This window comes from Glandiceps talaboti, chromosome 6 (assembly GCF_964340395.1).
Source record: "Glandiceps talaboti chromosome 6, keGlaTala1.1, whole genome shotgun sequence".
In the NCBI taxonomy this organism is placed as follows: domain Eukaryota; kingdom Metazoa; phylum Hemichordata; class Enteropneusta; family Spengelidae; genus Glandiceps; species Glandiceps talaboti.
In genome coordinates, this window is record NC_135554.1 from 11,058,767 (window position 1) to 11,080,511 (window position 21,745).

Sequence of the window (21,745 nt, forward strand, 5' to 3'; positions counted from 1 at the left end):
ACAGTAATCGTTCAATATAAGTCTATAAATGTTCTCAATCATCCGGGTATGAAGTTAATAACGAAGTTATTATCCTAGTGGACTTGCTGTCATTTTGAATGGCAACAATTTCACGTTATCCTTAATTATATTATAGCATTACCAATTCCAGTGAATTTTGTGACGTCATCGCTGTACATTATTACTGATAATGTACTCCGTTATTGGGCATCGCAGCACTGGAACGAGCATAACAATACAAGCTTATGTACGTACGTGTGTCGCTAGGATTAGTATTCAGCTTCCGGGCCGAACATGGCAGACGATGTTCAGCGCTGTGTATATTATACGTTGTTTTGCGTTTCTCGGGCTACAAATTCACTTGCATTGGCAAAACTATAAAATAATAACAATAATGTATGCCCTCCCAGTCCATAATGGACTCAAGCAAACTTTGCACTCCATAATGGGCTCGGCTCTCGCCTCGCCCATTATGTCGTTCAAAGTTTGCTTTCGTCCATTATGGGCTGGGAGGGCGTACATTATTGTTTAATTATAAGTAATTTTTCATATTCATACATTTATTTCTAAACCTTAAAACTATCCCAATGAGATGGAAATACATTGCACTGATACAAATCGTCACTGCATTTTAATGTGCCTTGTACTTTTTTTTAAACCACAAGTTAGAGATTTGTTTATGCTGATATCAATCATCAGCAGTCCTGATAAAAAACTGAAATTTCAAAATTATTACTTATTACTTCTACATTTCAACATTGGCATAATTAGTTTGCTCCATTCGTTCGTATACGAAGAAATTAACAAGTGTTCTGTAGCAGGACTGTTCCCACTAGTACGTTATCTTTTTAGTCGTATTTGACATTACTAGTACCAAGTTGATAACTCATGAATTTAATACTTTGGCGCCTTTGTATAATAAGTGTAGCCGACGACAAAACAGTACGGAACACTAATAACTAACTACCTCAATACAGTTTCTGTAAAGATTGTAAAACAAACTGTCGATTTGACTGTAGGTATTAGTTCAAAAATAATTACACTGATGAACTTTCTTATTTATTAAAACGGGCATACATTGTGTTATCGAATTCAATTTATGCTTGACAATATGTCCCCCAAGTATGATGGCATCTAATGAATTGCGAAGCTAAACGGACGCAAATGCAATTATGTGTATATGTAACGTATATTATGTATTTTTGTCACACCGCGTATCATTACTATTAATTATTGATATCTACTTTTCAATGGTGTCATAATATGACTTGTCTGTATTTTCACCATCTTGGGTTGGATCGGCGTAATCATACTGTGGGACGGTGTCTTGATTGTTAACTTCTACTTGGACTTGTGTAGGTTGAAGTCCCATGTAGTCACTCTTATCTCTCATTTCGCCTAACTCTGTGTATGGCTTGTCCTCTGGATCTGAAACTATAGAATTGTCAATTTATACAATTGGCTTTTAAACCCAACTGAAGAGGAGGACATACACACATTTCCTACCCTGTATGTCCGTCTCTCTGTCTGTACGAGCACATGCATGCATGCACGCACGCAAGCACGTACCGTATGTAGGCACGTACGTACGTACGTACGTATGTATGTACGTACGTATATATGTATGTATGTATGTATGTATGTATGTATGTATGTATGTAATTATGCATACGCATGTGTGTGTGTGTGTGTGTGTGTGTGTGTGTGTGTGTGTGTGTGAACTAATAGATATTTTGTTATCACAATAGGGGCGGATGGATGGATGGAAGAATGGATTTTGTGTATTTCTCTTTTTTTCAACAGTATTGTTGTAACAATTAGTCTGCTCACGTCATAGCAGCTTGAGGGTGCCTGACGAAATCGAACAAATACTCTGTGACCAACGATTAAGTTTGCCAGCATAGATAGGACAGAAGAAAAATATTCCCACACGCCAACGTTCAATTATGTAATATCTCACACTTGATATATAGGGTACTTTTTGTATCTGCATGTCTTGAGACAAAACATTCCCTACTTGTGTAAGATAGTCCATCTTACGCCATTGGGAGTGTGGAATTCTATCAATGCCGTTGAAATTAAGTGTTAAATTTCTTCTTCTTTTTTTTTTTTTTAAATAATCATAGAATTGACAATTGACAATTGAAAATGGTTAATGTTAGTGAGGTGAAGTAGTGTCAATACCTTTACTTGTATCAGCTATTTTCTTTTTCATCCTGAAGTAGAAAAAAAACATTGAATTAAAGTGTATTCAGCCTGTTAATTCAACATATCCATATTACCACTTTATCTTTGAATAATAGTCTCATTGATCATGTGAAATTTTCGATTTGAGTTTGTTTTAGCTGTTTGAGAATGTATCGACATGATAAAACAAGAAACGAAATAAAATGATAATTACCTCATGTAGATGACTAGTACGGTAATTACAGCTCCTACTACTATGATGACAATGACCACTATTAATACAGTTACGACAGGGTTTGCAGACGACGTTGAACCTGTAAAGTGAAAAGTATAGTTCATCTCATTCACACGTCCTCGCATTGAATCTATAAGGGCGTACAGAAACTGAACATTTTCCAGTAATTGCATGCACAGTTAATACTTACTGTAAACTAATCTAGAATTGGTCTATTGAGGTTGTGTGCTACAAATATAATTAAAATAATCTTATTCTGGCATTGTTTCTCACAACAGAGTTGCGTGACGTTGTTGACGATGAGAATGAACAAATAAACTTGCCATTTTACAAACAAAAGCTTATTTCGCATTTTATTTTCAAAACCAAAGAAATTGTGAAGTGAAGTGAACTAGAGCTTTCTTTGTCAGACAACGTAAATTCAAAATGACTTTTCATTATTCCATTTGAGTTAGAGTTGAGATCTTCGAACAAAAAAAGAACTTTAAGAAAACATCCCATATATAAAATATGTTATTATTCCCTCCGTTCATACATTGTAAGAGTCATATTAATGCTTAGGCAAGTTTAAGTAGTATTAGAACATGTTTTTGATTTGAAAGAAAAAGACAAAATATACCCCCACCCCCAAGTACCAGACCATGTCCCTCTAAGTGAAAAGCCCATGAAATCACATACTAGGTTTGGTTGTATCAGATGAAAGTTATCGTTACCCATAAATGCTACCACACGCGGTGGAATGCATGTCGTCTTTCCGTAGATGTGTTTCAGACGAGACGTGCGAAATAAAATCAACGAAACGTGTGCGCTCCTTTCAAATATAAAATCCTAATAGACAATTTTATAATTATATTATTATACTCGTGTTCCTCGATTTCTTTCCACACGTTTAAGTTTCGACACAGTAAATTTTACCTTTAGTTTCACCCTGACCAGCAGTCTGATAGATTTCCATAAAGGGACTCGATGAAAACCATACCTGTAGGAAACAAAAATGTGACGTATGGATTTTTAACAAAACAAGAAAATAAACTAACCATAATTTTAATATTGTTTGTCATCACGCGAAGGACGTCTGCATGTCGGTTGTTCATGTCTTCAGTAATATTAATCTAATGTATTAGTTTTCTATACCTTGACATTTAACCTTGTAGTTTAGAAATATGTCTTTTATGTGAAGCGTCCCTGTCACGGCATATGTTGATTTTAATAAGCATGGTTTCCAAAATATTTTTGAATGGAGAGAGAGAGAGAGAGAGAGAGAGAGAGAGAGAGAGAGAGAGAGAGAGAGAGAGAGAGAGAGAGAGAGAGAGAGAGAGAGAGAGAGAGAGAGAGAGAGAGAGAGAGAGAGAGAGAGAGAGAAAGGGCGGGAAGAGGGAGGGAGGGGGAGGGGAGGGAGACTGAGAGAGAGGTGGTGGTGGAAAGAAATGCTTATGTACCTCGTTGCTGTTATCTGGATTATCGACATATGCCCTCAAAAAAGCTGTATACCACGTATTGGGCAACAGTTCACCATTGAGAACTTCACCATCGTAAGAATTGTGTGTAGTTCCTCTCTTTGAATTGCTGCTTGACATACCTCTACATGAGGATGTCTGACCATCTCCGACCAGTACTTCGCCTGGGAGTGCATTCCTAAGATCAAAATAAAACGCATTGGAAACTCATTTTATTCATGCTTGCCAGTATATACGTGGAAAAATACAGGCGTACGAAGAGTAACATTATAAGAAGCTGGTCGTTTGCTCGAAACATGGTCTTTTCCAAATATACAAATGCAAGAGCTGCTGAAATACCTGTAATAGATAATAACGTTAGCTGGATTCATGTGATATGCTATTAGACAATTGAACAATTGAATTGAACAAATTTGTTAGCATATTCTCGAAATGAATACATACATAACATTACAACTTTTTTGCTAGGATATAGCACCTTTAGTTGAGTGCAGCAGTAAGCAGGCTATTACAGTCTATAACACACAGGGATATGCAATGTCATTATTGTGTCATCATTATGTACCCCTAGTCATATGGGACAACTTGAGGAAAACTGTCACGTACATAGTAAAGATCAACGTCAATTGACCGTGTCATTGCCATACCCGTCATTTGTGCTAAAAATGAAGAAAACGTTATTACATGACTACAACAGGCTCTGAAGATAGATACACGTTAAACAATTTACCCCCTCACTCTTAGGGCAACATATGCAAAGCCAGGATATCCAACCACGTCTTCAAAGCCACGAACATCACTTGGTGGAAAGAGTAAATCCGGGTCTTTCGAGGTATCAAAAACAGGTAGTCCGTCGAGTGTACTCTGTGGCACTTGTACAACAATGACTTCATAGCAACTGAAAATAATTGAATTATACATAACGCTCTCCCGTTTCATTTTGTATCATCCGTAAGGGAAGGCTATGTTATGCGTCTGAGTGTGTTTGTGTGTGTGTGTGTGTGTGTGTGTGTTATGACAAATCTTACCTAGCCTCTGGTAAAATATAGACTCTTGAAAGATGTACACATATCCCAAATTTTCAAAGTTACAAAGTCGTTTTTGACCTTGAAGACGAAGAGTAGATTCACGGCAGTGTGTAGTTGAAGAACTACTTACATAAACAAATGCGTAGATACTTTACTGATGTTTCTAGGTTCAAATCTTCACATTGATGTTACTGAGCAGATTGACTTTGCACATGAATGTCAAGGTTAAGTCAAATCTCTGACGTGAAATTTATGAACATAGGTGCATCCCATAAACATTGGTGCAAATACTTGTATGGTGTATGTTGTTCAATTCATAGTCGACCTTAATTTTAAAGTCAAAGTCAAAAATCAAAGTCCAATACGAATGCTCTTCTCTCACGATGTGGATTTACATTGTCTTTGTGTACATTTGTATTTACTTTCTTGAGTTAAGACCTAAAGTATAATATTTACAAAAAATATGGCCACTGGTGGTCACAATGGTTAAGGCTGAGAAATAACTTAACATATATATACTATACCTCCTAGTGTCTGACCTTTATGCTTGTTTGGATGACATTTATTAGTTCTGGTCAATGACTAGACACACGATTATACGGAATAAAGTAAGGATACACGGATAGGAACGGGTTAATCTTATAGCCCCCCCCCCCTCCACCCTTCGAAGATACCTGTTGAGTACCTATTACTACTATATAAACTTACCTGATAGGCCCATGTCGTTGTGAGAAAGCTTTCACTTTTAACCAAAACCCACTGGAAATGATCTTTCTTCGGGCAAGTGTAACATATGGTGCTGAATTTGATTTGATTGGTTCTAAATTGTACAGAAAATAAATGAATTAAAGTATAATTATAGTCTAAGTGAAAGTGTGATTATTGTATCTTTTTTATCAAAATAAACCATTAGTTATCAATATTAACACTTTCTACGTGTTCTTTGTAGGCCAATTATTAATATTATGTTGGGCTTAGCACACACTGTGACGGTATTTTAATCATGAATTCGTGTTCCAGATATGAATCAGTGTCACTAGACAACATCGCATTAAATTGTGGCTAAAGTGTTTTAATCTGAAGAGAAATTATAAGTAAACATCCTTTTAAACATGATTTCGACTCGTTACGTTTCAACAACATGCTTTGAGAATCTAAAGTGAATCTAAAAGGGTTATTTATGTGAAAAGGAATACAATTTAAAAATGGATTGGTAAATTAGGAACGAATGTGACGTTCGATCCGTGATCATGCAATGATTTAATTATTCAGTGTTACTGTCTCTCTCAGAACTGGCAGAATGATATGTCCATAAATAAATGGTAGTTGGTATCCGTACGCGTGGTCCCTGTTCATAATGGATCTTCTCTGTCTGATGTAGATGACTTCCTCTACTTTGCATTTTAACCAGTCCTGTTCTTAGCTAGAACCTTCTTGATGTTATCCCAGGACATACTGTGGCCAGTCTTGTTGCAGTGTGCCCCAACTCCCGGTGGTCTTATCCCCTTTGTATGTTCCTGGAATCGGACGCTAAGGGGTCGTTTGGACTCCCCGACATGTGATGTGATAAATTGTGCCACAGAGATGTTCATTCGGTGTTTTGGCCTTGACTAACACTTAGAAATGGGTGTTGATAGGCTGGTGGTACAGATTTACGCTGTAAGATTGGAAAATTCTGAACAGTTGTTCAGAGAACCTCTGTAAACATTTTAGTCCTAGAATGACCCGGCTGGATGGGCTAGAATTGGAGGTATTGGTAGTTGATTTAGTATACTGAGGGCCCACTCCTCATAGTCACTGGCTGTCAACCCGTTGTGGACATGTTGTAGTTGGGGTCGATCTTAGAGGTCTCCTAATGTAGATACGTATTGAAGAGCTCGAGCTCGAATCGTCATCACTACATATCTCTTGTGAATCGGGAATGGTTAGACTGGAAGTTGAAATATTTGTTGGTGGGCGTAGGTTTTACTACAGATGGATATGTTGGTAGTGTTGTCATCAGTCAAGTCACACGGGTCAAGAAATGGTAGTTTACGGTTCAATCGTGAATTTGATATGTAGTACACGGAACGAAACGTAGTGTTCGTTTACCATTTACCGTTCCAAAGTAACTATGGTGTACTGTCATATCGATTATGGTACCATGAACAGTACATTTAATTTTCATGTATAAATATTAAATTGATGACGTTACCTGGATACATTATAGGTGATAATACAGCAATTGAAAGAAAATAAAAAAAATAAAACCAAATATTATACTGGGTGAACATTTGTATGAAACAAGTCCAAATAGGTTTTGTCAATTTTAGTAACCGAACTCAAAAATCGCGAAATTAAAGAACCTATGCCTTTAAGTTAAAAGGATTCGTTCATTAAGACAACCTTGAATCTGTGATGAAATGTTACATTTGATGCGGTAGACATAGATTTGGAACTTTCACAGCCTACCTCCTGGTTTTGTTGTACAGCTAACAGTTTCCTTACTGAGTTCTCCTTCCTCAACATGTGATGCAGCCCTCACTTTGATTTGATAATCAGAATAAGGAATTAGATCATTTTTATAAACAGAATGATTAGTAGCATCTCCTGGCACGATCCAATATCCACTGTCTTCAATATCAGACACAAAACCACTTTCACCCTGTCTTACGTGCACCGAGTATTCTACCTTCAAAAAAAACAACCCCAACAATTATCGATTATTTCAGTCGCATACATACCTAGTGGAAATCATTTCTAGATCATGGTTCTCAGGTTAGTGCAATTACACAGTGGTATCTTATATCTAATAAAAACATTCATTATCTTCGTATATGATAAAGATAAATCATGTGGCGTTATAACATAACACGTTTGACCAGGGTGTAATGATGTAATTTCGTAATTGGAGAAACTACATGTAGTAATCAGTTCCTGTGGCCATGTTTACTGTGTCTATTCTGGAATTCTCATTTTACGGACATGCCTACTTCTCCAGGCGGGCCTGTGATGCTTGGGTTAGGCAAATTAGAATTATTATAGTTGATAGAGGTTTATGGACATGTACCTATATTTCAATATGTCATATATTTAAATTTATATTTAACCAACACCTTCTTTGTTTAGCTATATCTATTGAGATAATCATGGCAGAAATTGTTGCTTGGTTCGTGCATCGGTTGCCATCACCCATCATCCACGAAAGGCACGAAAGACATGAACTGTAAATGATTTCATTTACCTTGTAATAAGCAATAGTTCCACTTGTTACACCATTCGGTCTTTGCCAACAAATATTACATGTTTGCGAGTCATTACCAGAGCAGAGACTCACTTGTTCTGGTTTCAGATGATCTAAAAGACGGGGGGTAGTCATTTTAAGTTAGCATGTTCAAAAACAAACAATTATATGTAGTGGGATACGTTTTCTGATTCGTATTACCGCATGCCTGCCCATGCGCAAACACAGTTCGAAGGCAGAGGGACAGATGTAGCATAATATTACCTTCGGACTTTCACTGTCATTTTAGTTCTGAATCTCTTTGTCAGCAACCGTTCTATATGTACTTAAACAAATCTTTCGTATTTGGACAGCACGATCATTTTACCTGGCACATTTTGATTTCATTATTTAAATTTATTAGAAGAATATTAATGGACCAATGAATATTTGTTGATTGTAAATATCTCGTTATTCTTGAACAGTCATATTTGTGTGGAATGTACACGTACCAACAATAATTCTACTGTGTTAGACCCTACAGCAGCTAAACCTTCCACAAGTTAAGAAAATGTCACTGTCAATTTGTGTGTCCTTACCAGTTGCATGAGATTAAATGATCACTGTGCTGGCGAAGTCATGTAACAATACATTTTTATTACAGGTCGTCAACATCGATCGATCAGGTGCTTTGTTTGCAGTTTAGAAATATTATTTAATCTTGTTACAAGGGGGGGGGGGGGGTGGGGTGAGGATCGGAGTTATATTTTTGCACAAAAAAATACAAACTAAAGGTGGTATATTATTTCTACTGACCTGTTTGACAGTTTATTCCACTATATCCAGTGCCATCACAGTTACAAGTGTACGATGCAGGATTGTTAATACAGATACCATTATGCTGGCATGGATTGACGGTTGAACATTCATCAATGTCTAGAAAATAGTACATATGTACGTATAAACTACTTGCGATAATTGTACCTCAAGACTAAAGCTTATGAAATAATGATTGTTGTTTTCCTCGACATATTTGTATGACTTCCAAGATAAAACTGACAGTTGTTTTATATGTAATTTGATTTAAACTTGAATGGTGTAATTTAAATATATTCAAACATGGCAGAATGTCGAATTGTTACATCTTTCTAAGCACTGGAAAGTAATGTTTTAAAATGTCATTTATATATAGGAATTTCGTTCGCATTTAGACTTTGTTATATAACAATATAAACTCTAATTTCCATAAATGGAGAGTGCTTACCAAAACATATAACACTACTAGAACTCCAAGTCCCACCGTTACATGTGGTATCAACTGTACTTAATCCAGCACTTGTATGATAACCAGAACTACAGGTGTATGTACATGTAGTACCACTCAGCTGGGCTGAATTACTACATGAACTTGATGCTTGTGTTCCTGTCGGTGGTGTACCACAATCAGCTTGAACAAAAGAGTAAAATAATATAATCCATATGATATAAATGTATATATCCAGCACGCCAAGTTCTAGTATACCATTACAAGTTATATCAACAGTACAACAGACTTACTTGTCTGTGACTGTACGTAATCCACCACTTGTATGATATCCAGTAATATAGGTCTATGTACATATATCACCCCTTACAGAAAGAGCTGAAAACATTATCTTGATGTTTGTTTTACTTAGATGGGGGACTGCAGTCATGAGAAAAGGAACAGTGAGATGCATCAACTACTGTGGATACGTATTAGCTTATACTGTATGAGTGTGACGTGTATATATAGTGAGATTAATATAGATAACTGTCTTCTCTGAATCTGTGTTAAATACACATTTTCTATTTAAAGACGTGGTGTACGGGAACTAATAAAAGTACACAATGCCTGTAATGAATTATCTGAACAGTCAATGAAAGGTGACAGAAATATAATACATACGTACATAAGTAAGGGAACGATGCAAATGCAAACATTCTAAATACATTTCATCCGTCAATCTAATGAATGTAATGGTTTAAGTTTGAAAACTGTATTTCATTATTTTGACAACTGTACGTATTTACAGGAAAACAAATCATCTACCAAAACACGTAACAGTATTACTACTCCAAGACCCACTGTTACAAGTGATATCGACTGTATTTGATCCATCACTTGTATGATAACCACTATTACAGGTGTATGTACAGGTATCACCATTTACATAGGGAGATGGAGAACATGACCTTGATACTTGTGTTCCTGCAGGTGGTGTACCACAATCACCTGAATAAAAGGAAGCTTGAGATGCAAGTACGTAACAGTGAATTTATACCAAATGCATGCGATAAGGTGTAACATACTGTAGACTAAAAGCCTTACCTTAAGTGAAAACATATTATTCATTACATCCGGATCCATAAAACATGTACCAACATATATTTAAGGGGCAAATTAAATTGGAAACATTTAATTTCTTCATAATTATCACTCAATTTATGAAACAATATACCTACCAATACAGATAACACTACTACTACTCCAAGTCCCACTGTTACATGTGATATCAACCAAACTTGATCCATCACTTGTATGGTAACCATTAGTACAGGTGTATGTACAGGTATTACCATGTAAATAAGGTGCTGTGCATGAACTTGATGCTTGTGTTCCTGAAGGTGGTGTACCGCAATCAGCTGAAAAGAGAAAAATCTACGTACATAAACTAGACAGTCTGTTTTTTTCTGACGCAGATGTATTAGTAAATATAAGGATATAAATGTTCAATAATAGCGGGTAAATTTGAGTGTCAAATAGAGTAGTATCATACAAAGTCTGAAAGTCCAAAATGTATATATGAATTAAGTTACAAATCTACTTTACAATAGAGAAAAGAGATATCATATTAAAGTTTTCTCCATGTGAATAAGGTGTTGTACATGAACTTGATACTTGGGTTACTGTAGGGTTACCACAATCAACTGCATAAAAACAATCAATAAATTATGTTTATATTATATCAGTATACAGTAGCAAACCAGCCAGTATAGAGATTTTTGTCAAACTGGCTGAAGAAAAAAGAATGGTCTCTTACTGGTCACCAAGTTAACAATTAGAGATTACCATCGATGTCTAAACAGATTACATGTTGGTGAAACCCTGGGTTGTAGAAATGTGAAATAGAAAGCATGAACTTGGGGGTAAGATTGGGTAAGTAGAACAACCAATTTAAAGTGTGAAAGTAGATTGTCAAAAATTGTGTTTAAATTTCGTTATTGTATTCGTCCTTGTAATGAGATGTTGTATAATGCCAAATAAAAAAGTCGTTTGGTTCCGGTTACCCTACCACACTTAGTTTTGCACGCCGACCCAAAATTTTTTTTACGTATTCGAGAAATATAATAACAAAATCGCGAAAATCGTGTGTGAAGTATCGCAAATAAATAGCGGATGCGGAAACTGACATCAACTCAAAAAGACAATATAAAACTATTCTTCCAATCTGTAATGGCTGTACATCTGATAGACCATTTGGAAAACAATGGAAAACCTGAAGTAGACACTCACACGTAAAAAAATATATATAATAACATAAAATAAAGAATCTATCTACCCCACCTATTTTAAAATTGAATGTAATTGGAACCACACAATTTAAATTACTTGTGTCGTATCTGTGGCATTGTATAAATTCATAATCACATGTTTTGGAATTTTAGACATGTTATTACGTTACTGCTTGTGACATCGACCGAACCTGGTCTACAACTTGCATTATGAGCACAATATACGTAGGTATACAAGTTTATTCTCCCTTCTTATTTACGTCATTGCTTATGTCGAAATACTTCATTACTTTATAGATTAAAGTACCCATTGTCAATAATATTATAAACAAGTAATCTGTACCACCTACCAATACATATCACTACACTTGAACTCCAAGTTCCACTGTTACAAATGATATCAACTGTACTGGATCCATCAATTGTATGGTAACCATTAGTACAAGTGTATGTACATGTATTACCATATGAATAAGGTGATGTACATGAACTTGATGCTTGTGTTCCTGAAGGTGGTGTGCCACAACCAGCTGAAAGAAAAAAACATATAAGACCAGTCTGTATTATATCACCTATGTAAGTGTGCCTCGCACTCCAAGTCCCACTGATTATTGTGATATCAACTGTACTTGATCCATCACTTGTATGGTAACCATTAGTACAAGTGTATGTACATGTATTACTTTGTAAATAAGGTGCTGTACGTGAACTTGATGCTTGTGTTCCTGTCGTTGGTGTGCCACAATCAGCTGAAAAATAAATATGACAGGCATCATATAAACTGATTGGATTGATCGTATATAAAATCCAATACCTATGGAATATCTAAGATCAAAAAGGAAACATTGCTAAATTACCAAAAATACATACCAATACAGATAACACTATTACTACTCCAAGTCCCACTGTTACATGTGATATCAACTGTACTTGATCCATCAATTGTAAGATAACCATTATTACATGTGTATTGACAGCTTTTACCATGTAAATAAGGTGCTGTACATAAACTTGATGCTTGTATTCCTGTCGGTGGTGTGCCACAATCAGCTGGAAAGAAATATGAAAAGTCCTTATGATATCAGTATGTAAATGTGTTGAGAACTCCAAGCCCCACCGTTACATGCGATATCAAATGTACTTAATCCATTACTTGTATGATAACCAATATTACAGGACAGTGTTTCTTTATGTAAATAAGGTGCTGTACACGAACTTGATGCTTGGGTGAATGTAGAGTTACCACAATCAGATGGGGCAAATGAAGTCAGTCAGCTGAATAAAACAATCAATATTTATTTAACTATTCTCTTTCCTATGGTATATTTCCTGACCACTCTAAATTTGGCAAAATAACGCCAATTTATATAAAAGGATCGGCCCTTGATGTTAGTATTTATAGACCAATTTCAATTTTACCTGCCTTCAGCAGCAAAATATTTGAATCCGTAGTTATCGAACAATTAGTTTCATTTCTTGATAAGTACAACATTCTTCTTAGTACCCAATACGATTTTAAAGTTTTCACAATAGAAAATATCGTGATTTACATAAACAAACTTAGTCAGTTGCCTGACATTGAGACAAGATGGAAGCATGGCTCCATGATGGAAGGGACGCCTTCCACAACAGACAACCAGGGTTCGAGAACCACACTTTTGAAGTATAAATCGATGTAATAAGGGTTCGGGAGGATTCATCAAAATATCAGCAAAGTACGAGACAAGATGGTCATATATGCCTAATGTAGAAGAGTTGCCAAAATGGTCTTCGGAGATATGTCCGTTGTGGAGTGAGCAATTGCCGCCATTGGAACTAAGAGGTCATGATAATTGAAATGGCGATCCTCCCAGCGATAATAAAAACTAAGATGTTTGATGCTTGTGTTCCTGAAGATCATTTTTATCCACGCCAACTGAATTTTGTAAGATATATATCAAGTTTGTTTCTCCATGTCCTCTACTGTACGTCGATGGAATTTTAGGTTATCCATTGCCAGTGTTATGGAAGGTGTACTTACGTCATGTATCCGAAAGTACATAACGTAAGTACACTTTCCATAACACCGGTAGACGATAAATAAGGGCTACGGCCTTTGTCACTCTGAAGCGGCTGTAAGCTTTATCCCAAACCACTAAAGTAGTCTGAGGCTTTATATAGCCTCGTTAGTATGGCTCGAATGAGACAGTCGATCAATGAAATATATTAATTTCCCCAGTCAATATGATAAATTTCACGGTTTAGGTCTGAACAATAAAGTATCTTTGCGATTGATTTGACGGTAAAATAAGTTCACCTATCTACCAATACATGTAACAGAACTAGTAGTCCAAACTCCGTTAACACATGCGATACCAAATGAACTTGATCCATCACTTGGACTATAACCAGTATTACAGGTGTATGTACAGGTTCCACTATGTACATATGGTGATGTACACGTACTAGTGGCCTGTGTTATCGTAGGTAATGGACTGCAATCAGCTGATAAAAATAGAGAAAAGAAATCTTATAAACAGTCAACAACGCTTAACATTAGTTTGGGAAGCAAGGCGTGTATCTCACATCACCCTAAGCTCAGATCGATGCCAGTTTAACAATTAGAGGGGGGGGGATGACCTCTACTGTTAACGTAACCCTCCTCCAATGTTACTTGGACTTTAGGGAATTAGCTTAAACTACACACAATGTTCATGGTTAACCTGGGTCATTTAGAAGTAGCCACGTAAGGGAGCACATGGACGCCCTTCGCCTAATAGACCGTCTTTTCCAAGGAAAAAATGAATCTAAACTTTATTATTCCATTAAATTCTCATAAACATAACATATACAATACTCAAATGATTGGGTGATAAAATAATCAGCACCTTAAATGAATAAACCGGAAGTGTTGCTGTTGCTTTAATTCATTGCAAATGATATTGACAAACATGAAAACTAGCTATAAACAATATGATCACGTCATTGTTCTTCCAACTGTCTGTAATCAGTCATTATTTGACACTGTTGATCTTATAATAACTTAACGTTGTCATCGCAGAAGAATATTATTCGCGAAATGCAAACATTTGTTCTAAGTATTAATTCATGACAGCAGAGAGTTCACGGTGACCTCGCAAAACATCAAAACTTAGCGAACATTAAAAAGTTGTATTCTGTCATCCGTTACACCAGTTCCATATTGTATGATATCCAATATTATGGTGCATATACAAGCAGTACTACTCTGCTGAACTGAATTACTATACAATATAATGCAATTGCTTGTGTTCCTGTAGGTGGTGTACTGCTGACTATAACAATCTACATATATCAACTGTATGATTGTATAGAAATTATATATAAGTATAGTCATCGCAGCTGAATTTGCATATCAAATACAGTAGTACTACAAAAGGTCTCAAAGTCTAAACTCCATATAGGAGGTGAGCTACAAATCTACATTACCGTAGAGAAAAGAGATGCACTGTATACACATGTTGATTATTTTCATCTTCATATATGAATAATGCATTGTACTTTACCGACGTTTACATACTGTTTGTCAACATGTTATGGCGCATACTGAGATGGTCAAAATTGACATTATGAGAAGCAAGCTCAGTAGTGGGTGTGACTTTATTCATATAAATGTACAATCCAAACAAACGATAGTAGAGAGACCTATATCTTTCGTATGGATTTACGGGGGGGGGGGGGCTTGGATCTGAATTTACAGCCGGGGCTGGGGGCTGGGGAGAAATTATTTTCGCAGCCCCCTTCGCGCTATCAAAATAAATCATGTCACCCCATAGTGAACACAATTATTTTCGTTGCCCCCCACCCCCTCCCGGCTACACACAGTTTAATGTATAATTATACCCCCCCCCCCCAATCCACTTTAATAACCTGTACGTATAAATACTTAGCCAGCAGGGTTTTCTCTTTCAATCTTGATTCTGGGTAGAAACAGCATCCCCATGATAGCTAGTGGGGAGGATGTGAGAGGAGATAACCCCAGTCACGCGGTTACCAGTTTTTTAAAATAAGGACATGTAGGAGGCTATTTAATGGCATAACATTTTAAACTATATACATTATTAAAAGCCATAGAGTGCTTGAAAAATGTCTTCAATACCCAAATTTTACTCTCAATGCATTATTTTACAACTGTACTGTATGGTTATATTGTCTACACTTTACATGTAACTTATACAGATATATGTTGGCAGACACACATTCGCTTGGTTATTGACTGCCTCATAATTACATGTAAGCGTAATAAATGAAGTGAACAAAGTTTACAAAGTACAAAGTAAACGACTGCTCCTGACGTTTGAATGTTCCCAAAAAGTCGAGATAGAAATCTAGAGAGAAAGAGAGATCTAGACACAGAAATAGAGAGAGAGAGAGACAGACAGACGGACAGACAGACAGACAGACAGACAGACAGACAGACAGAGCCTGTGAAACACTGGAACTCCCTCCCCATTGCATTAAAGAATATAGCTATTGTATATATAATTTTTTTTACTGGTGACATAAAGTTCAATTCAATAAAATTCAAGTAGTAACAAAAGATTTTGCGCTTTTGAAACGATTCCTCACATATAACTTTGACCATTTAAACTGAAGAAGGGCCAAGAATAGTTTATGTATCACAATCTCATAAAAACGAATTATAATATAACAATTGGTGAGTGGGACGAGGAAGGGTCACCGGTTGAGGGCGCTCAGGAGAAATATAACTCATAAATAATTAATACGGTAGACACAGTAAACTTGTTTATTAAAATTAGCTAAAACATGATTAAAATTGATTTTTTCTAAAGGTAACACCAGCTTCTCAAATCATTACTTTATTACATGGCAACTTGTATTGAAAATATATGTTTTAAAAGCAAAACAAGGAAACAACAAACAAAAACAAATATTTGTAAACAAATAAGACTAATTTCAAGCCCCTGTGGTCATATCATAGTACTTTATACATCTGTTACCTTTAAGATTTTAACCGTGTAAATCATTACAGACGTGTACTATTCTGGAAACTAATATCGCCAGTGGTTTTCCTAGTCATGTTATTTGTCTACTCATGGTTTGGTACCGTACCCAGACCTTCTGTGTACAGTGGGGCAATGCAAGATCTTCGAATTCTCTGTTTGCTGTCACCGATGTGGTTTCATAGGGTAGTGTTTTATCGCCACAGCTTTTCAACGTGCACGTACGTATAACGGGCTGAGCACCCGCTTGAAGGCGTGTATAAATGGGTTGTAACAAATTTAGGGGGTCTTTACTACAAATCATTTAATGTACGGTGATGACTTGCCATTACTGTGACCTTCAATAAATGGACTTCGTTAACTTGTTTCAATGTGTGAAAGCTGTGGTATTGAACACGATATTAAGTATCATCCTAATAAATCAACATGCATGCGCTATGTACCTCGTGAGAGCACCTTGAAGATCAAAAATGTATTATCGATGAGTCTGAGCGCGAGTACGTAGTCATCCTTACCTTGGCTATGCTTTGTCGGACATTTTTTCTGATGACGAAACAATTAAGCGTGAAACGAGATGTTTTCATATTCGTGCACTTACGTTGCTTCGTAAATTATTACATTTTGGTCAGTTCACGTTAAACTTTATCTGAATTAGAAGCTTTCGCACAAATATATATTGCTCGCAATTTTGGTCTGTGTACTCCAGGAAATGTTTCAATAACCTTTGAATCGCATATAGCAATGCCTTTTGCATCCTTATCGGTTATACACGTGACTGCAATGCTCGCTTTATGTTTGTCTCATACACGATTCCCACTCTTGAAGCTCTTGGATACAAATTTTTGTTTTTTGTTTTTTTTTGTTTTGACATAGTGAAGAACAGTTCTAATGTATCAATTTGAGTGGTGTTGTCCGATGACTCCTTTTACGCTCAAAGATAATTTTACTGTAAAGGAATTTAATGTTTTTTGAAGTTACTGTGTCAGTACTTTATTACCTTTTTATGTAGTTTTTAATGTCTGTATTGTTGTATCGTGTTTGTGTTTCTGTATGTGAGATTGTATTCTGTAACTTTTAATAATCAAGTCAAACAAATCAAATTAAATCTACATAGGATATTCTTTCCTACGCGTAAATTATCCACATCAATTTTTTGAACACTGAGAAGGATTCTTAACATAAAAAATCATTAACTTACCAATACATGTAACTGAACTACTACTCCAAGACCCACTGTTACATGTGATATCAACTGTACTTGATCCATCACTTGTATGATAACCATTAGTACAAGTGTATGTACATATATTACCATATAAATAAGGAGATGTACATGAACTTGATGCTTGTGTTCCTATCGGTGGTGTGCCACAATCAGCTGAAAAAAGAAATATTATAAGTCTGTATTATATCACCTATGTAAGTGTGCCTAGCACTCCAAGTCCCACTGATATATGTAACATGTGGTATTCAACTGTACTTTATCCAATTACGAAAAAATCCAAAATTACGTTGTATACAGTTGAGTACCTGCCATGATGAAAGGCATGCATGCCACGATCGACCAACAACAAAAATGTAATCAAAACCATTGTGAAACTGGGCATGAAACAGGTTTATGTAATGTTAAAATTGTCCAAAATTACAAATTAGAAACTTTAACACTATACTTCGATTCTAATAACAAATAAACATACATGTCATGTTCTAGCATTGTTTTGATACAGTTAGCTCACAGCTGTTCATAATCATACAGAACGAACTGTCTGTCGGCGAATTTTCTATAAGTACATCCTTGATGGAATCAAAAGCTTCCTGACAAATATTTTAGGTAGCATGGCCACAATCACCAAATAGAATGTAATGTTTAAGATATTGGGAGGAATTTCCTGGAGTCACTGTTGAATATCGTTGGCTTCTGCCATGAAATTGTACACGTACATTACAGGAACCAGCAAGTTTTGAAACATGCATAGCGATGCCCATAGCAATGGGAAAGAAAGTAGTCCAAAATTCATGCAAGTGACCTTATTTGGGAAACTGGGCCGATCTGTGAATGTGAAAATTACTACCCGGCTAGAGCTCGCACTTTCTCCATAGCAATACATGGGACCTGGTATATGATAAAATCTAATACGACCACCAACTTGTTCATTAGATCTGAGCTTCATTAATGATAAACCACCTCATTAGTTCACATTGTTAATCAATCAAATTACCCAATGAGTGTATTATTCAAATCAAATGAATCAAATCAAATCTATAGTGTAGGATATTCTTTCCTGAATTAATATTCCCCTCAAGATTAATATCTAATATTTTCACCACTGAGAAGTATTCATAGTCATGATCATTAACTTACCAATACATGTCACTGTACTTGAACTCCAAGTTCCACTGTTACATGTGATATCAACTGTACTTGATCCATCACTTGTATGATAACCATTATTACAGGTGTATTGACAGCTTTTACCATGTAAATAAGGTGCTGTACATGAACTTGATGCTTGCGTTCCTGAAGGTGGTGTACTACAATCAGCTGAAAAAAGAAATAAAAAAGAAATATTATAAGTCTCTATTATATCAGTAAAAACTATGTAAATGTGTGTAACTTTCCACGCTCCAGTGTTACATGTGATATCAACTGTACTTCATCCATCACTTGTATGATAACAAGTATAACAGGTGTATCTACAGACTTTACTGTTTGTATATGTGTGTGCAGTACAGGTACAAGTTACAAAATGTACTTGTGGCATTGCGGGTATACTGCAATCAGCTGTAAGTGTATCACAAATAAAATACCTCTTTTAATAGCCTAAGCTTTTTTGCAGAATGAGATAAAGGTCTACATGACTCGTACAGTAATTTGTTATATATATCAAGTTTTAGATGAGTATTTGAGATCTAGAGATGCCAATGTCTTCAGTGACACACTTTAGTACTGTCTCTTGTCTCTAGACATGAACATACAATCTAATAAATGAGCAGTATTACATAATTTGACACATGCTTTCTCTATTGATCGCATCTTTTTTCAAAGTTAAAGGTCAAAGATGGCACTCTTTCATAGGACAGATGTATAGCATAGTTTTCAAAATTACCTGTCTTTCATTTTCTTTTCATCCTTTAACCCAATGAATCATCAAAACTTTTCATACTACAGATAATCACTTTGCTGACACGACGTCGGATATAACAGGGGCAATAATGTTTTGATAGTTGGACTACTTAATATTACTGAAAGGGTTTGACAAATCACAGCCGCCAACAGAGAATCGAATCGATTTTGGGAAATAACCAATCACAGGACAAAATATAATTATCTACATTGTATATCACTGTAACGATATTATAGTTCTTTTACACCATTTATCATATTTGTCATAGGCCTCCATTGATCATTCACTCTAGTTTACATCATGATTTCCTTCAATTATTTCATAAGTATGTAGACTGAGCTGTGATTGAAGGCCTGGGATTATAATCTTGAAATATCAGCTTTTTTTTCATTGTACATGTATTTCTTTGGACCAAGGGATATTTGATCTCACAAAGTTGTAACCCCAGTACCGGTACTTTCTGGTTTAAAGTGTTCCGTATGCATGATCAGAACATGACAGTATTAACAGGGTTCGTACACTTAAAGCAAAACAAAATTCCAGGACTTTCCAGGGGTTTTTCGTCAGTTTTCCAGCGGTATTCATATTGATTTTGGCCATTTTCCAGGGGTGTTGACACTAAAATATATTTTTTGAAAGACATCTAATTGTCTGATGTGGACGAGAAAAAAATTAACAAAAGTTCTCATGATATGTTACAAATTTTTTTAAAGACAATCGACACTATGCAAGATGTTGGTTTCAAAACCACATTTGCACGCTAAGATTAACGGAGAAACCTCTGTCATACCCCCTAAGTAGCAGTTTCGTCAAGCTGGTGCATTGATCGTGTAAGATTGAGTCGCAGCATTCGTCAGTCTAATTCAGACATATCCAGAAAAATAAATTAAAAACTAAAGTTTGTCATCGTTATTGTATGGTTTGATGTTACTAGATTTATAAGTTACCTAAAATATTTTTTTTTCTTCAAAATTTAGAATAAAAACGTCATTTACGTAACGAAATTTCGAGCTATGAATAACTGAATACATTCATCGCTTGCATCTCGATGTTTATGTACGGATGCCACGAGTTGCAGAACATCGTAATTTCTCAACTCAACTTGACCATTGACGAATGTTACTGTACCGACAACATAAAACAGTAGTTTATTCTTTTAGAACATGTAACACAAATACCCATTTATCGACGACATAAAAGTCACAACCCGGGAATTCAACTGCACTTCCCGAGGCCCTAGCCCTAGTATTGCCATAACATTATGAATATAGGCTCATCTACACACCCCCAGATGCATTCCCTTTGAATGTCAGGCCTATCTGCTCAGTAGTTTTGGAACTATATATTATTGACAAAAACACACATTTTAGCCCTAATTTGCATATCACTAATGGTATCATTTTATGAATAATTCTTAATCTAAACACCTCTAAGACCATTCCAACCAAATTTCAAATTGATCTGCGTAGTAGTTTTGGAGTTTCAGTTTTCTTACCAAAATTCCCTTTTTTTTACCCAAACCACACAACGGTGGTGATTTGAACAATTCCCCTACCAGACACAGTTAATATACCCACCAAATATCATGGCAACTGGTCCAATGGTTTTTGACTTTAAGTTGTCTACACACACACACACACACACCGTGGCACACACACTTATAGTTCAGTTGTGCTAAAAATTAATTCATATACCTACCAATACATGTATCAGAACTAGTAGTCCAACCCGCATTAACACATGTGATACCAAATGTACTTGATCCATCACTTTGACTATAACCAGTATTACAGGTGTATGTACAGGTTTCACCATGTACATATGGTGATGTACACGTACTAGTGGCTTGTGTTTGTGTAGGTGGTGTACCACAATTAGCTGAAAAGACATTACAAATAACATAAATTATGTTACATTGTTTATTTTTGCAGACACATCAAATTTGTTGATTTTGCAGAGATTTTAATATACTGTCACCGCATTCTCCACCACCAC

General features: G+C 35.8%; 1 protein-coding gene across 1 annotated transcript in view; it reads right to left on the minus strand.

Annotated features, from left to right (window-relative positions):
• Nucleotides 1-493: 493 nt before the first annotated feature.
• The window catches only part of LOC144436832 (CUB and sushi domain-containing protein 3-like), a 37,014-nt gene continuing 15,762 nt past the window's right edge, over nt 494-21,745 (minus strand). Inside the window, exons 8-24 of the mRNA XM_078125691.1 lie at nt 21,449-21,628; nt 18,988-19,167; nt 17,824-18,003; nt 12,514-12,693; nt 11,994-12,173; nt 10,594-10,773; nt 9,374-9,556; nt 8,926-9,045; nt 8,131-8,243; nt 7,359-7,578; nt 5,616-5,727; nt 4,610-4,777; nt 3,862-4,057; nt 3,338-3,401; nt 2,402-2,501; nt 2,185-2,216; nt 494-1,428 (exon numbers count right to left, since the gene is read on the minus strand). Coding sequence (XP_077981817.1) covers nt 1,241-1,428; nt 2,185-2,216; nt 2,402-2,501; nt 3,338-3,401; nt 3,862-4,057; nt 4,610-4,777; nt 5,616-5,727; nt 7,359-7,578; nt 8,131-8,243; nt 8,926-9,045; nt 9,374-9,556; nt 10,594-10,773; nt 11,994-12,173; nt 12,514-12,693; nt 17,824-18,003; nt 18,988-19,167; nt 21,449-21,628 — 2,576 coding nt within the window. The 3' untranslated portion in view covers nt 494-1,240. The remainder of the gene's footprint in view (nt 1,429-2,184; nt 2,217-2,401; nt 2,502-3,337; nt 3,402-3,861; nt 4,058-4,609; nt 4,778-5,615; nt 5,728-7,358; nt 7,579-8,130; nt 8,244-8,925; nt 9,046-9,373; nt 9,557-10,593; nt 10,774-11,993; nt 12,174-12,513; nt 12,694-17,823; nt 18,004-18,987; nt 19,168-21,448; nt 21,629-21,745) is intronic.